General features: G+C 34.9%; 1 protein-coding gene across 5 annotated transcripts in view; it reads right to left on the bottom strand.

The window, feature by feature from the left end:
- The window catches only part of UNC13C (unc-13 homolog C), a 647876-nt gene that overhangs the window by 300497 nt on the left and 325744 nt on the right, over nucleotides 1–21635 (bottom strand). For all 5 annotated transcript variants that reach the window (XM_043920107.1, XM_043920110.1, XM_043920109.1 and 2 more), the window contains 3 exons: nucleotides 15784–15953; nucleotides 12914–13029; nucleotides 10648–10811 (listed from right to left, as the gene is read on the bottom strand). In XM_043920107.1, the coding sequence (XP_043776042.1) occupies nucleotides 10648–10811; nucleotides 12914–13029; nucleotides 15784–15953 (450 nt within the window). The remainder of the gene's footprint in view (nucleotides 1–10647; nucleotides 10812–12913; nucleotides 13030–15783; nucleotides 15954–21635) is intronic.

The following is a 21635-nucleotide window of genomic DNA, read 5'->3' as shown; positions in this document are numbered from 1 at the left end:
CTCTCTTTAGAAAGCAGGCTCATAGTTCAAACAGCTATAAGGACTAGTGACTTTAAAGTAAAGTGTATCTTAACAGCTCTGGTCCAAATATGAAATAGATTAGGATGACCAGTACCAAAGTACAGGTTGTTTATTAAGCATACTAAGGTAAAAAAAAAACAAACAACCTAGTGCTTTTCTCTTATTGGTATTATAGAGGCATGGCTATCATCTAATAGAATCTAAAATCTGGGGAGACATCATGGGCTTCATTTTAAAATAAATGAAAGGCTCAAATTAAACACTCAGTTAAAATGTATTTGTTTGACATAAATCACCACTAGAGGACAATTTACTCCCTAATGCTTGACATTAAATTCTCTTAATTGTGTTCAGGGGTAAACAGTTGGTCTGCCAGAACATTATTGAAAACATATGCTTGAATAAATAGATGAAAAAAAATTCTAAAACTCCCCAAATGATGAAAACAGGTTTTATGCCTAGTCTCATGCTAAACATGTGGAATAGCTTTGAAAAAGGGAACAGACTCTCATTCTTACTGTCACAAATTGGAAAACTGCTCTTCCATTAGATGGGTGGCTGCATTTACCATGTGGGAACAAATCCTCCAGGTCCTTGATCAATCACTTGTCCAAACAGGAAATTGTAATCCCTTTCCTCCTTCTCATGAATGCTCCAAAACAAAAGAGACTTTTTTTGCAACAAATAGGGCTAATACACTGTGCCCTCATAGCTAATGTTCTGTGGTAAAAGGAAAGAGTGTTTACAGTAAGCAGGAGGTACCTTGGAGGACTGGAAAGTTCGGTATTAATGTTCAGGTTATTTACCAGCAAAATAGATTCAGGCTCCTTATTATGATGAGAAATATGTAAGAGGAAAATTTAATAATGTATAACCGGACTCTCTGACTTAATACATACTTCCTCTTTATTTATTTGTGCTCCAAATCCATCTTCAAAGAAATGGGAGTATGCTTGAAAGAAACCAAACAATCTCTAATAAAACAGTAAGATTATGAAGTTACCTGGGGATCTGACTAAACATAGAGGGACTTCAAATAGCAAAAGAAATTGTTATTAGATTTTTTCTGATCCAGTGGTATCTAGTGAAGTGCGGAGAATTAAGCAGTTTTATCCTTTCCAAAATGTGTAAGTATCCTTACTATATAGAGAGTCATATGTTTTTTCCTCGAAGCTGAATTTCTTAATTTTGTGTTTTTAAAAATAAGAGGGCATTTTATATTAACATATGGAATCTAGAAAGATGGTACTGATGATTTCATATGCATGAGTTAATACACAATATTTGGTTTTCTCTTTCTGACTTACTTCACTGTGTATAACAGGCTCTAGGTACATCTACCTCATTAGGGCTGACTCAAATGTGTTCTTTTTTTTTTTTTTTTTTTAATATCTGAGTAATATGAGGACATTTTAAAGAGATGGCTCCCAAGTACATGAAAAAGTTGGTCCTGGCTTGAAAAACTGACAAGAGGCTTTAAATTTTTTTATATCTTAAAGGGACAGAGAAAAGAAATATAGCAAATTTTCTAAAACAAATGCTCTGAGGAAAGGGAAGGCAGGGGTCTCTGAGGTTAGACTTTTCAGATTCTGGAAGAGCCAAGATGAGGGGGAGACCCCAGGCCTAGAGGCATAAAGAAACCTGTCTAAAGTTTTGTGAAGTCGAGGGAAATGTCAAGGTCATCTTGGTTAATGTTAAAAGAAACATAATAAATAAAAATATCAATATCAAATCAAATGTGTAATCATCGGTAGATATAATGTGCCACATTTTGTTACTGTCAAAGTTCACTTGTCAATTTCTCCCACAAAAAGCAGGTATTCTTTTCTCTTATGTTTATCTATCTTACTCTCTTTAGATGAGAAGTTAGCAATTGGTAAAGTCCACAGTCAAACCCAGCTGATGGCTTTTGTTTTTAAAATAGAGTTTTATTGGAGTGCAGCCATGCCATTTTGTTTACTTAGTATCCACACTGGTTCTGTGCTAGGAATGCAAAATTGAGCAGCTGTCAGAGACACTGTAGGACACACAGAACTGAAAATATTTACTCTCTGGCCTTTCACACCCATACAAAAAAACTGCCAACCTCTGCTTCAGAGTATTTCCAATGTGGGCAGAGACTTTATCACACTGTCTTTTAAATATGATAAGGTCCAAACTGACCTGCAAGTCACTAGATACCAAAAAGGCATTCAAAAATATTTTTATTGTTTACTTAAGTTAAAAAGGTAGTAGAAAAATAAAAGTAAGTTGAAAGATGGATGATTCTTCTCTTTTAAACTATCATACATTTATGTTTTTTCTCTGTAGTAATATGATTGTGCTTCTCAGAATATCAGAAACATGGCAATGAAGAAATCTGACATCAGTTCACAGAGATATTTGGAATAAATTAAACTTGATACTTTTTGTTTTACTGGGATTCTTTCCAAAAGATTTTTCTATGTTTTTTCTAAACATAGTTCTCTTGGCAGTGCAGTTCATTTACTTTAGACTATTAAATCATAGTTATATTTTAATTGAATTCAAATGTTACACGAGCTGCTCTGATGAGTTCTTATAGACATTGACATGGGACAGACTTCATTGTGGCTTTCCAGTTTCAAAATAGGCTGCCTCAAAAGGAATAGCTCCTGGAGACTGGACCAAGATGGCAGAGGAGTAGGACATGGTGCTCACCTTCTCCCACAAATACATTCAAAAAATGAGAAAGGAGTTGGGATGGGACCTGTGCCCCTAGAGAGGAAACTGTGAAAGAGGGAAAGCTTCCACATCCTGGGAAGTCCCCTCACTGGTGGAAAGACTAGCCAGGAGAGAGGGGGAGCTTCAGAGCCTTTGAAGAGAGTAGAACTAGTTTATGGAGAGCATAGCGGAAAGAGACTTGCACAGATGGTAGATGTCACTGCCCTGCCCTCCCCAGCCTGAGACGCTCATCTGCTGGGATGGGTGGGGGCTGGCTGCTGAGGCTTGAGTCTTGGAGGTCAGACCCTAGAAGAAGACGGGGACTGGTTGTGCGGAGACAGCCTGAAGGGGTTAGGGTATGGTGCACCACAACCAAGGGAGTGGCATGCCGAAGGAGCCAGAGCCCACCAGACAGGCAAGGCACCACTGTCTGGAGGTGCACAGACGTAGGGGCTTCCTTTTCTGGGGGAGCACTCTTAGGTGGCAGGCCACCACCTGCACGAGCTCCAGGGTCAGGCACAGCCACCACTGGCATTTCAGACTCCAGAGGCAGGTGCTGGTGCTGGGTGCCAACCACCCTCCCCACCTTCCCAGGAGTACACGCGGGCCATGAGCCTGCCCACCCTCTATCAGTGGGATAATGGCCAGCACACACTGAGGAAAGAGACAGCAAGCATCCAAGCCAAAACAGCACCCATGCCAAAAACAATTAAATCTATACAAGCAAAAAAATAAATAACTAAAATAAATCCATACAAGCGACACCGTAATCTTTCCACATGCAAACTGTCCTCCAAAACAACAGTAGATAATTGTTTCTCTTAAACTCACAGAGTAGGAGAAATATAAGCAAAATGAAGAAGTAGAAGAACCATTTCCAGTTAAAAGACCAAGAGAATTCCTCTGAAGGGGCAAACAATGAAACAGACTTCTTCAATCTAATAGACACAGAGTTCAAAAAGCAAGTAATGAAAATACTGAAGGAATTAAGAAAGGTTATTGACAGAAATGCAGATTGCTATAAAAAAAAGTAACTAGAAACTATAAGGAGGAGCCAAGAAAAATTAGAAAATTCATTTGCCAAGATAAAAGCTAAGCTAAAGGTAATAAATAGCACAATGAATAATGCAGAAAAAAGAATAGTGATATGGAAGACAGAATAATGGAAATTAGTCAATCAAAGAAAAAGACAGAAAACCATGTAAAAAATAAAATGAAAGCAATTTAAGAAATCAATGGGGTAATATAAAGCATGCCAATTTATACATAATAGGGATTCCAGAAGAAGAAAGAGAAAAAGGAAGTAAAAGGTATTTGAAGTAATTAAGATTGAAAACTTCCCAACCTAAAGAAGGAAACAAATATCCAGGTATAGAAAGCATGAAAGTCCTCAACAAAATTAACCCAAACAAAATTAACACAAATAACCCTATATCAAACTATAAGAAAAATGGCAAAGTTAAAGAAGAAAAGAGTATTCTAAAGGCAGCAAGAGAAAAACAGAGTGGTAATTAGTAATTAGTAAACAGTCTTAAGGGAACCCCCATAAGACTATCAGCTGATTTCTCTACAGAAACTCTGCAGGCTAGAAGGGAGTGACAAAATATATTCAAAGTCTTGAAAGGAAAAAATCTTCCACCTAGACTACTATACCCAGCATGATTATCATTTAGAATAGGAGAGAAAATAATTTCTCAGACAAGCAAAAACTAAAAGACTGCAGAAATACTATTAATAAACCTACCCTAAAAGAAATACTGAAAAGTCTTCTCTATATAGAAAATTAGCAAGAAGGTATAGGATGGAGGAAATTATAAATAGAAATTGAGTCACTTAAATTAGCCAATACCCAGATTTAAGGAGGAAAAAAAAAAACTATTGTGAAAACAAGGAACAGCAAAAGGATAAATACTAAGAAGTAAAAAAGAACATCAAAATCATAAAATGTGTAGGAGAGAAATAAAATGAAAAAAACTAAATCCTTTTTTCAGAATGTGTAAATTCCTTTTTTTTTTTTTTTTAAGAATATGAGCGTACTATATGACTATCAGTCTAAACCAAATAGTTATAGGAAGTGGCTGCACGCTCATGCTCCATTGTGTTCGACTCTTTGCAACCCATGTACAGTAGCCCACCAGACTCCTCTGTCCTTGGGATTTTTCAGGGAAGAATACTGGAGTGGGTTGTCATTTCCTCCTCCAGTAGGCTGTCATTTCCTTCCTTCCTGGGTCAGGAAGATCGTGCCCCCTATGTCTCCTATTTGGAGACATGGAGAGACTCCTATTTGGCAGTGGAGTCTCTACCATAGTGCCACCTGGGTGGCCCAGGAAAGGGTTTGAACTCGTGTCTCCTGCATTGCAGGCAGATTCTTCACTGTCTTAGCCACCAAGGAAGCCACAGGAAGGGGTTAACATACTTATAAAATAGGGCAACAAATCAAAACTACACAAAAGATTCAAAAACCAAAAAGAAAAGCAAAGCATAAAGTAAAAGGAAATCACCAAACCACAAAAAGAAAAACAGAATCAACTGCAAACCACAAAAAGAAAAAGAAATAGAAAAGAAACAGAATCAACTAGAAATGTCAATAAATACAGATATATAAATAATTATCTTAAATGTCAGTGGACTGAAAGTTCCAATCAAAAGATACAAAGATGAAGACTGGATGAAAAAAAGAGAAAATAACCAATGCAATATGCTATCTATAAGAGATGGACCTCAGGGCAAAGACACATAGACTGGAAGTAAGAGGATGGAAAAAAGATATTTCGTGCAAATAGAAATGACAAGAAAGCAGCCACTGCAATACTCATTTCAGACAAAATAGACTTTAAAACAAAGGCCATAAAGAAAGATAAAGGAGAACACTAAATAGTGATTAAAGGATCAATATAAGAAGATTTTACATTGTCAATATATTTACACCTAATATAGGAGCACTCAAATACATAAAACAAATACTAACTGACATAAAGGGAGAAACTGATGGAAATACAATAATAGTAGAAGACTTTTAACACCCCACTCATACCTATGGACAGATCTTCTAGACAGAAAATCAATAAAGCAATGGAAATTTTAAGTGATACAACAGTTAGACTTGGCATTTTCAGGATATTACATCAAAAACAAAACAAAAGAGAATAAATACTCTTTCCAACTGTACATAGAATATTCTCTAGGACTGACTGCATTACTAGGGCATAAAACTAACCTCAACAAACTAACTGAGTTCTTAAACTAACATTTAACAATACAGACACTGTGTCAAGAATATTCTCTGACCACAACAGCATGAAACTAGAAATCAACCATAGGAAAAGAAATGAGGGGAAAAAAAAAAGATTACATGGAGACTAAACAATATGCTGCTGAAAAACCAATGGGTCAATGAGGAAATAAAAGAGGAAATTAAAAAATACCTTGAGACAGATGACAATGAAAATTCAACCATGCAAAATCTGGGATGCAGTAAAAGCAGATCTTACATGGAAGTCCATAGCAATATAGGCTTTCCTCAAAAAACGAGAAAAATCTCAAATAAACAACCTAACCTACCTACATACCACCTAAAAGAATTAGAAAGAGAAGAACAAAACCTAAAGTCAGCAGAAGAAAGGAAATAAACAGGGAGGAAATAAATAAAATATAGATATATATATATTTTTTAAAAAAACAGAAAAAAAAATAAATAAAACCAAGAGCTGGTTCTTAGAAACAATAAACAAAATTAACAAACCTCTGGCCAGGCTCACCAGGAAGACAAGAGTGAGAACCCAAATAAAGAAAATAAGAAACAAAAATGGAGAAAACTCAGTCAATACTGAAGAAATACAAAACATCCTAAGAGAATACTATGAACAATTACATGCAAACAAATATGACAACCTAGAAGAAATGGACAATTTTCAAGAAACATACAGCTCACCAAAACTGAATCAAAAGAAACAGATCATCTGAACAGACCAATAATTAAAAATAAAATAGAATCTGTAAAAATGAAAAAACTTCGTACAAACAAAAGTCCAGGACCAGATGGTTTACGAGAATTCTACCAAGCATACAAAGAACTTTTACTGATCCTTCTAAACCTCTTACAAAAGGTTGAAAAGAAGGGAATACTCTCAAAGAATCCTATGAAGCCCCCCATCATGCTGATTCCAAAACCAGACAAAGATACCACCAGAAAATAAAATTCCAGGGCCAATATCTTTGATGAATATATACATGAAAATTCTCAAAAAAAAAAAAAAAAATCAGCAAACCAAATTCAACACACAGAAAAGATCATACACCATGACCATTCACAAGAATGAGTCAGCACGTACATGTCAATGTAATATATCACATTAAAAAGCAAAAGTCAAAACCCACATGATCATCTCAATAGATACAGAAAAAAAAAGTGACAAAATTCAGCATCCATTCATGATAAAAAACTCTTATCAAAGTGGGTTTAGAAGGAACATATCTCAACATAATAAAAGCCATTTATGACAAACCCAAAGCCAATGTAACACTCAATAGTGAAAAGTTGAAAACCTTCATGCTAAAATCTGGAACAGGCCAAGGATACCCACTCTCACCACTTCTATTCAACATAATATTGAAAATCCTAGTCACAGAAATCAGACAAGAAACATAAATAAAATGTAACCAGATTGCAAGGGAAGAGGTAAAATTGTCACTATATTCAGATAACATGACACTATATATAGAAAACCCAAGGACTGCACACAACAACTACCAGATCTAATAAATGAATTCTGCAGAGTAGTACTACACAAGATAAACATTTAGAAATCAGTTGCATTTCTTTACACTAACAAGGAAATATCAGAGAGAATGTTAAAAAAAATACCTTTGAAAACTGCACCCAAAAATAAAATACCTAGAAATAAACATGATCATGGAGGTGAAAGACTTCTAAGCTTAGACCATTAAAACATTATTAAAGGAGAGAAAAAGAGGATTCAAAGAAATAGAAATATATCCCTTGCCCTTGGATTGAAAGAATTAATACTGTTAAAATGGCAATACCACACAAAGCAATCTAGAGATTAATGCCATCAATATCAAAATACCCATGATATTTTTCACAGAACTAGAATAAATTATTCAAAAATGTATATGGAACTATAAGAGACCCAGTATTTCCAAAGCAATCCTAGTAAAAAAAAAAAAAAAAAGGAGGCATAAGTCTTCTAGACTTCAGACAGTGCTACAAAGTCACAGTAATCAAATCAAAACAGTTTGGAATTAGTACAAAAACAGACATATGGATCAATGGGAAAAAAGCCCAGAAATAAATAAACTCACACATATGTTCAATTTATTTTCAACAAAGGAGGAAAAAATATAAAATGGGAAAAAGACAGTCTCTACATCAAGTGGTGCTGGGAAAGTTGAACAGCTGCATGTAAATCAATGAAGTTAGAACACACCCTCACACCATGCTCAAAAATAAACTCAAAATGGCTTAAAGGCAAACATAAGACATGACATCAAAAAATTCCCAGAAGAGAGCACAGGCAAAACATCCTCTGACATAAAATGTACCATATTTTCTTGGGTCAGTCTTCCAAGGCAATAGCAATAAAAACAAAAATAAATGAATGGGGCCTAATTAAACTTACAAGCTTTCATGCAGCAAAGGAGATCATACAAAAAAATGAAAAGACAACCTATGAACAGGAGAAAATATCTGCAAATAATGCAAGGGCTTAATCTACAAAATATACTACTGATACTGTATATAGCTCATACAACATAACAACAAAAAAGAAAACCCAATGGAAAAATGGGCAAAAGACATTTTTTCTCCAAAGAAAACATACAAATAGCTATTAGGCACATGGAAAGATGCTCAAAATTGCTAATTATAACAGAAATGAAAATCAAAGCTACAATGAAGTACCACTTCACACCATTCAGAATGGCCATCATTAAGATTAACGGGAACCCTCCTACACTGTTGGTGGGCATATAAGTTGGTACAGTCATTATAGGAAACAGTATAGAGGTTCTTCAGAAAATTAAAGTTATAAATTACCATATGATCCAGCAGCTCTACACCCAGGCATTTACCCAGACAAAACTACAATTCACCAAGGATCCCTATGTTCATAGCAGTAATATTCACAATAGCTAATACATGAAAACAACTTAAATGTCCATCAACAGAAGAATGGATAAAGAAGATGTGGTATATATATACAATGGAATACTAAAAAAGAATGAAATAATGCCATTTGCAGCAACACAGATGCAACTAGAGATGATCATCCTAAGTGAAGTCACAGAGAAAAAGACAAATACCCTATGATATCACTTATATTTGGAATCTAAAATGTGGCACAAATGAACCTATCTACCAAACAGAAACACACTCTCATAGAGAACAGACTTGTGTTACCAAAGGAGAGAGGGAGAGGGATGAACTAGGAGTTTGGGTCAGTAGAAACAAACTATTATAGTTAGAATGGATAAACAACAAGGTCCTACTGTATAGCACAGGGAACTATATCCAATCTTCTTGGATAAATCATACTGGAAAAGAATGTTTTAAAAATGTTTACATGTGTATTATTGACTGGATTAAAAAAAACTTTGCCAGAGAGTAAAAATTAGCATAACATTGTAAATCAACTATACTTCAAATTAAAGAAAAAAAGAATTGAGTTCCCTATCACTGCAGGGGAGCAAACAAAGCAATGATGACAACCAGTAAGGGATGCAAAAAGAGTTTCCTGATTCAGAGAGAGATTCAACCGGTTGACCCCTAAGTACTTTTCATGACTAAGAATCTATAAGCTTTTGATATTTAGCACTAGGACATTCTGTAAATTGAAAAAGCATACACTATCAGAAAGTTTTAAAAAATCATTCTTATATGATGTTCTAGAAATATGACTGTTCATTAAATTCTATGAGCAATAAACCTTGAAGATTTAATATGAAAGAATAGTCCTTTTATATATGTGTGTGTGTGTGTGTGTGTGTGTACACACACACGTGCACATGCTAAGTCACTTCAGTCATGTCTGACTCTTTGTGACCCAATGGACTGTAGCCCACCAAGGGCCTCTGTCCACAGAATTCTCCAGGCAAGAATAGTGGAGTGGGTTTCTGTGCCTTCCACCAGGGTATCCTCCCAACCCAGGAAATGAACCCATGTCTCCTGCGACTCCTGCATTACAGGATATTTACTGAAGCCCTATATATAAATAGTTTACATATTATATATGGCTTATATCTGAACAAAATGCACTTATAAACTTACACTAGGTTTCAAAAGATTAACTCTAGACAAGCAATAATTCAACTTTAAATTGTTACTGAAACTCCTCATTAAAGGGTGTGTGTCTGTACGGATCACTTTTAAAGGACCTTATTTACTGTAGTGTTTGGGTTAACAAAATTAGCAGCACTGAAATAAAAATAAGGAGGAAGGATATAGTCTAAAGTTAGTGTTAAGACACCATAATGACTCTAGAAGTGTTTATGATGTTAACCAGCTTTGTAACCTTGGACAACACATTTTAATCATCAGGCTCTAGTATCAGGCTCAAATATCAAATAAGGCTATGGTTCTCAAACTTTAGAGTACATGAGAACCACTTGTTGGGCATATTAAAATCTTCAGAGTTTCTGATTCAGAAGATATGAAGTAGGGTAGAAAATTTACATTTCTAAGTTCCCAGATGCTGCTAATTTAGTCAAGGAACAGCACATGGGGATGGAATAAGAATTGAGAAGATGATGGTAGTTACCAAATCCTTAATACTTTATAGCTGCAACAGAGAGGGTAGCCAGCATCTAATAAATTACATCCAAACTGTAATTATCTATTAAATTAAAAATTCATTTGATTTGAAGAAAGAGTTCCCCTTTGGATTTCAACAGAGACTTTTGAACATGCAAAGATTCTGTAGTACTTACGTCATAGCTTGATAAATGGATTCAATCCCATAACGCATGGCAAATTCATCAACTATTTCTTGAGAGGCGTCATCAAAGAAAACCTTCCAGGCTTCATCCCCTTTGACCTCTGGGATTTTCACTCCACCATTAGCTTTCACTTCAGTCAAGTAATGGAACAAATTCTAAAAGTAAGTGTTTTTCAAACGTTCAGTTTTCTCAGACTAGGCCTGACATATTTAACTGTAACTTTCCGTAAATTTTATACTTACATTGTAATTGCATCTAATGTTTCATCAGAATCTATAAGCAATAGCAATATCTCAGATTTTCATTTTACTGAATCTCATCTTAATGCAAATTCTGATTTTATTTCTGTCTAGGTCTATACAGAATCAATGATTTAAATGTTTCAGATACATTGTATCATTTTAGAAGGAAGTAAATGGTTTTGCAAGTAAACATTTCTACATGCTAGCACATATTTTGCATTTGTGGGCTCTGAGTAAATTAAAAAGCTCTGGATGAATAATGTGTTTTGACTATGTTAATACAAAATCTAGATATGCAAACAAAACTAAAGCACTTCGGCTACAAAATGGCACAAGTCATGACAATGAATTCAGGTGGAAAACAAATATTTTTACAATTTCGTAATGAAAAAAATCACTACATACAATTCCTTTTTGCTTCTAAGAAGTTTAGAAACTGCTGCAGCATGGATTATTGAAGGACCCTTTCTGAACTGGATTTCAGTTCTTTGGGTTCTTGGACCCACAGAAAAGACTCTGAAAAGCAAAGCAAGACGCTATTCCTGTCATTCCAAATCTGTGCCCACATTTTATGGCCAGAGTTGGCTCCCTATCCTGCCAGTTTGAGATTTATTGCTATTGTTCTACAAACTGAACCACTTTTTTTTTAATTTTATTTTTAATTAGAGGATGCTTACTTTACAATATCGTGTTGGTTTCCGTCCTACATCTAATGAATCAGCCGTAGGTATACATATGTCCCCTCCCTCTTGAGCCTCCCTCTACCGCCCACCCCATCCCACTCCCCTAGGTTGTCACAGAACACTGCATTTGGTGAACCACCTTTCTTGATGGATTATCACTGGCTAGTCTGTACTCAGGAGATTGGTTCCATCTCTAATTACTTGGTTCTATCTCTAATTATGTGCAATGTGTAAATGACTTAGATACTGTTCCTTGTTTCCTTCTTTAGTGAAAGGGAGATGCAGGTAATTACACATACATTTTCATAGATACACTTAGGAAAAATCGTGTGCAAAGAGCAATGATTCTCCCAGCTACCTTTCTCTTTCGTAGGAAGGTACTTTCTCTGTACCTCTTTGAACAGGGGGAAAGGTATAGTCCTCAGCTTCACCACATATTTTTTGATACATGGGATGTGTCTTTTGCATCATGGAAAAGCTCCAGTGACATGTCAAACTAAGCTCTCAGTTGCAAAGCATCTGGTAGAAGCCCAAGATTGCTTGCCTGTGCAGGGACACTGAGGCACGAGGGGCCCAGAGCATCTGCCCTTTTGATTCAGTCTGAGTGCTCTCTACTTCTTTCTAAGCCAACCAAGCTCCTCTTTTTGGATAGTATATTCTCTACTATTCATGAGTGCAAACCTACATTCTGATACTTGCTACCCAGATATGTTTGTGGAAAGGGTAGTTAAAATGGAGGAGGGTTCAGTATGTATGAAGTCGTCTGTTATACTCAGAAAAAGACAGACAAATTTACTGCTAATCACATTGGCTCCCCAACAACATTTCTGCAACATCAGATTTTTCATATTTAATACACAATAGTCCTAATTAAATCTTCAACATAACCTGAGCACTAACTCAGAGTTCTCAAAAATTAGCATGATTTGGATCTTCTCCTTCATTATTACAGTATTGATACTACAGATTTAATGCTTCCAAAATATCATGACTTATTTCTTCAATGAATGCTTTCTAACAGTCTTCTTCCTCCCTGGAAGGATGGTAATTTGCTCTACTTGTTCATTATCATCTCATTGCCTTGTTTATTAAAACTTGCCTCATATGCTTGTTCTAAACCTCATTTTAAGACAACCAGCCCTCTCTTCAGGGGGCAATATATAGGCTATGTGATACGCTAGCACATCACTTGCTATTGTAAAGAATAAGAACTTCAGGGACAACTTCACAAACCTAATTCAATTCTATTTTTAAAACAAATATTTTGTTGCATTATCTCTAATCAATGCAATTTATCTAGGTCTTATTATTAATATAATTCAAGTTACTTACCTCATGTAGACATGTATATTGTATATGATATGGAGCAACCTTCTCCTCTCCTTTTATTTCCACATTAATTTTCAGTCGAATGGCCCCAGACACAGCTGATTTATCTGTCCGTTTCTCTGATAAAGCAGAAAGTAATTGGTCAGTCATTTTTGACAATATCATTTTTCTTATACAAGTTCTCAAAAGCTTAAAAAAAGGCTTATATTGCTAAAAGTCATTTTTCTAGATCAGGTTTGATTAACAATAATGATTCTGCTAAATACAATTTAAAGTAATGTGCCTATATGTCATTGAGATCGTCAAAATGTGATATAGGTATTTCAAATAGAAAAGCTTAATCAGATGATTCTACCATTCTGATACAAAGTTTCATGTACTAGATCAGTTAAGATGATAGAAATTAATTATTTGTGCAATTAAAAGCAAAATAACTCAAAGATAAAATTAATCAGGAGAGTACTTTATCAAAAAGTCCCATTCTTTCTGTCCTTGAAAAAAGAGTCAAAGCTCTAACAAAAACATCTGTTAATAGTTTTCTCTGTCAGTGATTCATGAAGACCTATAGTCTACAACCTGTGTTTACTTACAAGTGTTAGATTCTTTCTTTCTTTGAATGGAGTCAATATGTAGTCAATTCAATTAATGTGTGTGTAATGTATGTGTATATATGCATCTAATATGAAGTTAGGGGTAGCTTTGAGAGAAAGATAAACTTAGACAAATTTCTAGGGTGTGAATGTAGGTAGGGGACCTATGACTGATACCTGCTTCCCTGATGAAACACATAAAGAAGCAAGCTGATCCATCTAAAAAAAACCAAAGATGAAAATGGAGAGCCACACCAAGTCAGTGGTGAAGACTTCTTTAATTGCCCCTCTTTCTATGCATCACTATATTTCTAGCCAGATAAGATACAGTTAAATCATGAAGTCTACTTTCTTCTTGTGGAATGTCTGCTGATTTTTCATGGTTAATAGTTAATAGTCACTGTGTTGCTAAGAGTCTTCACTTAATGCTGGGATTATGAGAGTTTCTCCTACTGGCTAGGAGAGTTGATTCTCAACAAATGCTTAAGTTGTCTGCTGTAGCCAAGAGAAAGTCAGGTCTTCAGACCTCTTTGTCACAGACCTTTCCCCAGGATCACAGGGGAACATTTTATTTTATTTTTTTATTTTTTTTTTTTTACAGGGGAACATTTTAAGTACCATCATCACAATGGATTCATGGGACACAGGCTCTGCTCGGATGCCCAGAACTTTTGGCTAACTCCTCCTCTGCATGGTGAAATGAATTCTGAGTGTTGAGGAAGTAGTAACACTGCACAAAGAATGAAAATATGTTACTAATGGGGATTGAACCCACTGTGGATTTTATACAAAGCTAAAACCTGTTTTCCCTCTAAAGGTTAAACACCAGTAATGATGGCACAGAAGTGTGAATTGAGGATGAGCAGGCACAGGCATCCATGTTGGGCTGCATCGTATTTTTCTCTCCATACACTGAAGGACAGTTTCTGCAGGAGAGCTGGGTGGCAGATTTTATTAGAAGCACACTCAAATTCTTTTGCAAACTGACTATACCCTTGTACATTTTGTCAAAAGAATAATTTGAGGAATTTCTCTTCTGAATTACAACTCAATTCAACAACATGCTAATTTATCACAGGAAAACAAAAGTGCATGTACAATCAATTAAATTGCTCTTTAATTAAAACACAACTTGTGATAATTGTGCAGAGTTAGCAGTCTGAAATTTACCCTTTCCTAACATTTCTGTTTTCATGTGTAAAGTTATTTAATAGTATAAACAAGATACAGGAGGATTATCATTATAAATGAAGCAAAAACTCTATGCCAATAATGGAGAAGCATTACTTTTAAGAGAGATTTCGTCAAAATAAAATATTTTCGATAACGAGTTTTTAGTCTAGCTTGAATTGTTTGTGTTCAGTTACATCTCTCTCCTTCTTAATTTAGACAGCCATCAATTCTGTAACTTCACCCCTTAACTTTGCAAACTGCTGTATTACTTGAAGCACGTAGGTTCTAAAAGTGAAAAGCACTCTGTAATGTGCTAAAATACGTAGGTATCCTAAAATCAAACATTTCATAATCCTGGAAGTGTGTAAACTTTTCTTAGATTCACCACCATATCTTAAAAATGTAATTAAAAAATTCCCAATAATATGATAAGTATATTTTTAGATCATGTCCTTTACAGAAAGTGAGGTGATCCATATCTTTTTACTGTTATTTAAGTCAGCACTAAAGATTCTAGGTTATTATTCAATTGTGGGAAAAGTCAAATTAAAACTTATCTTTATTTAATTCTTGGTACAATAATAAAATTCCATTTTAAAATTATGCCAATTAAACATTCTCATATCTTCATCATCAGAACAAGCATATGGGTAAAGCTTTGCCTTACTAAAGCCTACTTTCATATCATCTTTGAAAGATATCTAAAATATACTTTTTGTTTATTGCCAAAATTCATTAAGGGACTGAAAGAAAATAAGAAATAAGTCAGACATTATTAAGTCATAGGTTATTTGTTTTCTATACATTTGGCAAAGTTTTTTGAAGCTATACTTTATGAACTAAAAATTCAGAATGGAATAATATTTTTCTCCTAAAAGACACCCATTTGATTCCTTGAAAGACTTTTTTATCTCAAATTTGCCAGTATCTTTCAATAATATTGAGTTTAAATAATTATCACCTTATTTTCTAATGAAACTTACCCGCCTAAAGGCCAAGTAAATGTTCTAGAAAAACACTGGTTATTTTTACCAATATGGGAATATAATACCTGTCACAGATATTCTGGAATTTTATTTAACACGTTTCAAGTAGATACAAGATAGTCACCTAAATTGTACCAGACATCCATTTCTCCACTCAGGGTCCTCACTTCTACAATTGTTTGCCCCAGAAAATCATCTGACTCCTTTTTGAAATGTTGCTTCACTCTGGATTTGATGTCATCATCTTCATCCCACACTCTGACTTTGATTCGATCTGTGGAGTTATGGCATTCACTGAAAATAGATGTGGAAAGTTAATAACCATTGCTAACTTCTCTAAATGTCATTTGATGTTAGCAATTTGTTTTAAATCTTATCTAATCCAGAAAGGCATACCACATTGCATAGTAAATAAGATTTCCCATGGACCATTCCATCCATTGGATGTTGCAGGTATCAAAGATATTGAAAAAAGGCTGCAATTGTTAAGTAATGTTAATAAGAGAAAATCCTGCCCCATTCCATTCTATTTCTTTTAACTGAACTACATATAACTGAATATGGGTCAGAAATCTGTGGGCTGCTTTCTCTATGATATATTTCCTATTTGCAACAGTTATCTATGGCAACATGTCCATGCTCAGAAAATTATGTATCATAAAGCTAATTTAATTGCAATGGGTGTTGAGAAAGTGGACATTACATAGTCTGCCTAATAAGTTAAAAATCTCAGTTAAGCATATAAGATATTGTTAAATCAAGTCATGACATAAGGATGCCCAACATCTCTAAAAATTCTCCTTCTATTTTGGCTATATTTCTGCTTATGTTCCTCATCTTCTCAAAACTTAAGCTTGATAAATCACATTCTTAGATTCCTTTGTAGTATGGTCCAGATGTTTGACCTAAATTCAAGCAATACCTGAATTCAAATTGAACAAAGTGAGGCAGTGGTTGTATTGTGGGGTTTAATTCTTTTAGCAACAAGGGTGGTGGTCTTTAACACTTTGTCATACAGTCTCTGGTATTTAGTACTGAGGGACAAATAATTGATCAATAGTGGCAATTGTGTGTGTGTTTTTTTTTTTTTTTTTTGCAAAGAAGCCTCATGATATAATTGGACATTGTTTTTGCACAGTTGATTTAGAGGCTGGCCTCTGGCCTCTCCAAAAATTCTTGAGCAATCTGAGTCTATGAAATAATTTTTTTTCCTGCATAAACTAGAGTGGGCTCTGTTGGCTGCAATGAACAATAATGAATAATGTAATAGTTTACAAAGAATGAAGAGAGCTACAATAATAGAACTTAAAATGTGGAATTGACTTTGTGGAGGAGATGATGAGGGCAAGCATTGAAGGTTTAATTACCTCAGGCTTCAGAGCCACTGCATTTTGGAGTGCAATAGCAAAACAGCTGGTCAAACTGTTGTTTGCTATACTTTGGAATCGTGACCACATACCAACTCAAACTTTTTTATTAGTATGAATGGTATGAGTAAAATTCAGAATATTGGCATATGCTCATTAAGTCTTGCTGCTTTCACAAATGTACTGTGGTAGATAGAGATGCACTCAAACTATAGCTCGACTCCTCTAAGCAGAGATGCAAGGGAACACAGCTATTCTGAAAGAGGTCACTCTGCTTGTGTCCCACACAACTGAGAATATCACAATTTGGAACTACACAGGTTGAGGACTGCCAGCTGCTTCTGTATACAAAATGTATGCATACAAGCAGAGGTTTCTGAGTGCAGCTTCAAAAATAGATAAAACTGTTACCCCAGGGTATTTCAAACACCTTTCTTTAGGAAGTCTCTAAGTGACAATGAAAGGGAACTTAATGGAAAAGATCAGATGAATGGTGCTGCACCCTGGCATACAGGGTTACAGGGCTATAGGCAGGGGTTATAGGGGTAGAGGCAGGCAGCAGCCATTAGGTTAAGAGAGAGGAATTGGTCAGAACAAAGGAGCCAGTGATAATGAGGTAAATATTCCAGGGGCATGTGGTTACTTAAAAATTGTCTTGAAGCTCACCTCCTGGAAGTCTGATAAAACTTCCAGGGCATGGTACTTTTAAATGTGCCCCAGGGTTGCTACAGGCTTTATTTAAAGTAATTTCTGGGTCCTTGAACTCACAGCAGTAGGAAGTGGACTCCAAGTAGAACCTCTTCCCAGCTAGGAAGACCATAAACCTGGATTTCCTAGGATGGTCCCAATTTATGGTTTTGTAGATACACAGTGCCTTTTAAATCTTTTTAGAGCCCTCTTTCATTTACTTTCATTTTACACAGCATCTGTGTAGAATGCAGGCATTGGCACATTGGTCAAGGAAGGCCCCCCCAGATGTAGAACCAAGGACTTGGAGAAAATATATAAAAGAAATTCACCAAGAAGTGCTAAGGCCTGCCAGATTGGCTAGCCAAGGAATGACTTCTGTTGCTAGTATCAGAAAATCCTGAGTAACCTGCTGAGCAGGACTCTATATTTGCTATGTACCACTGACAGTCATATGCTTCCCTTGTTCCCTGTTACTGAATGAGACTTTTTTTTTTTTTTTTTAGGATAAACTACTTTTATCCTAATTTCTTTCCTCTTTATACTAATACACTGGAGATATTAGAAGAAGATGATGTATCTTTAATTTATAGACTTAGGAATGACAAAGAACCAAACCTGGAGGTGATAAAGAGATTACCCAAAGAGCCTAGACTTCATACTAAACCCAGTAACTGGATGTAATTTGGGGACTACCTACCTTGGAAGACAGAGGATGGATCCATTATGTTTAAAGTACATACAGAGATGGAAATATCATGAATAAATACTGACTGCTCAAAGAGGTGGAAGGTGACAGATACCATAAGTTCAGTTAGCCAATAATTTTTCAAGCCCTCCTTCCCTTTCCTGCTTCTGTGCAATATCCTAGTCTCCCCTGAAACTAGAGATGACCACTTGACACAGTTCTACAATGAGATATAAGCAAAAGTCTTCTGGCTCTGTCCTTCTATTTTCTTTTTTTATTCCTCTGGAACACGGATATAGAACATCTTCCACGGAAGATGATAAATGAGGAACATAGATTAAGCTTTTCACTTTGAAGGGATAGTAGAGTTACCGCTGTTGTTGTTTGGTTGCTCAGTTGTGTCTGACTCTTTGCAACCCCACGGACTGTAGCTCACCAGGCTCCTCTGTCCATGAGATATCTCAGGCAATGCTGGACAGGGTTGCTATTTCCTTCTCCATACTAGCCCTCAAACGCCTATACCTGGAATTCTTGTTGAATGAAATAAATCTCTTTTTGATTAAGCTACCATCATGGCTTAATAAGAAGTTTAATAAAATTCTAACTGAATCAGTGGGAAAATAATTTAAAAATCTACCAAGTTCATTTTGTTTGATTCTATACAAACAAATTTTTATACTTTTTTATTTTTATACTTGCTGTGTTTTATGTCATTCCTTAACTATTTAGCATGTGTTTCACAAACTTTGACTTTTATGAAAATACAAAGGTTTATTATTTGGATGGGAAACTGTATGCTCATATAGGAAAATCTGACAGAAAGATTTTTTACACACAAGAGAAAAATCTATCACACATAACTCCATTAAATCTTACTCTATTAGATCATTTCCACCCTGATTAATTAGCTGACAAAGATTCCTGTCTTAATTCACCAGCTTGTAACTTGCCTTTCCTATAAGAGGAGAATAAGATATTTTGCTTCACAAACTCTTGGTAAATAAAGTAAGTACTGTTAGGACAATTTGCATCGTACTTTTTTCTTAACTAAAAACAATGTGCATCTTAAAGAGTAATTAATATGCCCAATTTTATGTTTTTTCATTATTAGAGACAGGAATGGCTTTGTTTCCATGGGAATAAGTTATTTTATTCTTTCCGAAATTAAAGCAAAGCATTTCACTCTTTGGAACTCAGGATTATTATGTGTGTTTATGTTCTGTTTTGTCTTTATTTCTGTTTTCAATTTGCAGGTACCCTAATCTCTGCACTGCCAATCACCATTTGGCCAATTTTCTTTTGGCAACCATCCAAAAGGCTAATTTCTTTATAATTACTTATACTAAATTTTCAAATGGTCTCACTGCAATTTTTTTTTTTTTTTTAGATTTAGTTTCCTGGATATAGTCCAAATACATATCTCCTATAATTAAAGCAAAACAAAGACAAAAAGCAAATTAAAAAACCAAACAAAAATAAACCCCAAACCCAAGTTATCGAAGTTTAACCTATTCTGAGAAGGATTTTTACCTAAAGAGATGCTCATGAATTTCATAAAGCCAATAAAGCCTGATTTCAATAGAACAACAAGCTCTTGCTCAAACAGTCATCCTCTGATGGGAAGTCATGAAAGTAGTATATGAGCAAAGAGTCATTCAAAAATAAGAACTGTATCTATAGTTGAACTAGTTATAATGAAGCAACTAAAATAATCTCACACGGCAACTATATCAAGAAAAAAAACAATAGTAAATGAAGTTGCAATTAAAATCATATTCTTTAAGAATCTGTAAAATTCTAGCTATATATTTTAAGTATAGTAAATGAAATTTCTATAATATTTTAAATGTCATTGTATAAAATTTTGTTAATAGACACATAAGATAGATATTAAAGGTATATATAAATGTGAGTTTATATACATACATATGCATTGAAACAATCTGTAAGGTTATATTCAAAATATAGGTGGTAAGATTAGTGAAATTTTTTTTAGTCTTTATCTTTTCCTGTTATAAGCAACAAAATTGTATTTTAAAAAATCTAACAATTATAAATAATCTCTTTCAGCTCAAGCTGAAAGGCAGGGAATTGATTGAAAAAATCATCAGCCAGAAACTTGCAAGAGCTATCCAGAGGCAAAGCAGCAGCAGCCTTTCAAACAGTAATTAAATTCTCTAGTTACAGCTTAATTCCTTAAACTCTGACCCACCAAATGGAAATATGTGAGACACTTGATGCACACATTTCCTCTCAATGATTTATTATGAATTATGTAACCCACTTCCATCACAGTATAGGTGTCTTGTTATTGAATCAGGAGCCCTAATCCTATTATCTTTCAATTGCATTAGAGCAGATAGACAAACTCTAAGTTCAAAACCAGTGCCAGTGAACAGTGACTTTTCCTATTACATTTATCAAGGCCATTTAATTACGGGAATCTGAATTGACAAAAAAAAAGAAATAAATAAAAAAACACCAGTCCTCAACATATTCCTTTTGTTTAAGTTTCTCTGATGGTTTTCTATGCAGTAATCGGATGTTGTAGATCTATTCTACTACTGTAATAGATCTGAGAACCAAAGGACAAAGATACATTAATCTTATATGATACACCAATTTTCCTGCCCCACCTTACAGCCCTACAATTGGATCATTAATACCTCAAAGCCCTTTGTTCTCTTTTTATCTCTAATGTTTCCTTCACAAGAAATAATACTACAGATAAACCTATTTTAATAGCTGTTTTAAGTATTATTTGACATTAAAGATGATAAAATACCTCTTTAACAAGTGGTGCTGGGAAAACTGGTCAACCACTTGTAAAAGAATGAATCTAGAACACTTTCTAACACCATACACAAAAATAAACTCAAAATGGATTAAAGATCTAAATGTAAGACCAGAAACTATAAAACTCCTACAGGAGAACACAGGCAAAACACTCTCTGACATAAATCACAGCAGGATCCTCTATCACCCACCTCCCAGAATATTGGAAATAAAAGCAAAACTAAACAAATGGGACCTAATGAAACTTAAAAGCTTTTGCACAACAAAGGAAACTATAAGCAAGGTGAAAAGACAGCCCTCAGGTTGGGAGAAAATAATAGCAAACGAAGCAACAGACAAAGAATTAATCTCAAACATATACAAGCACTCCTGAAGCTCAATTCCAGAAAAATAAATGACCCAATCAAAAAATGGGCCAAAGAACTAAACAGACATTTC

The sequence above is a fragment of the Cervus elaphus genome, chromosome 12 (assembly GCF_910594005.1).
Source record: "Cervus elaphus chromosome 12, mCerEla1.1, whole genome shotgun sequence".
Taxonomy (NCBI): domain Eukaryota; kingdom Metazoa; phylum Chordata; class Mammalia; order Artiodactyla; family Cervidae; genus Cervus; species Cervus elaphus.
Note: the sequence above shows the minus strand (reverse complement) of the source record. Positions and strands in the feature narration are given on the sequence as shown.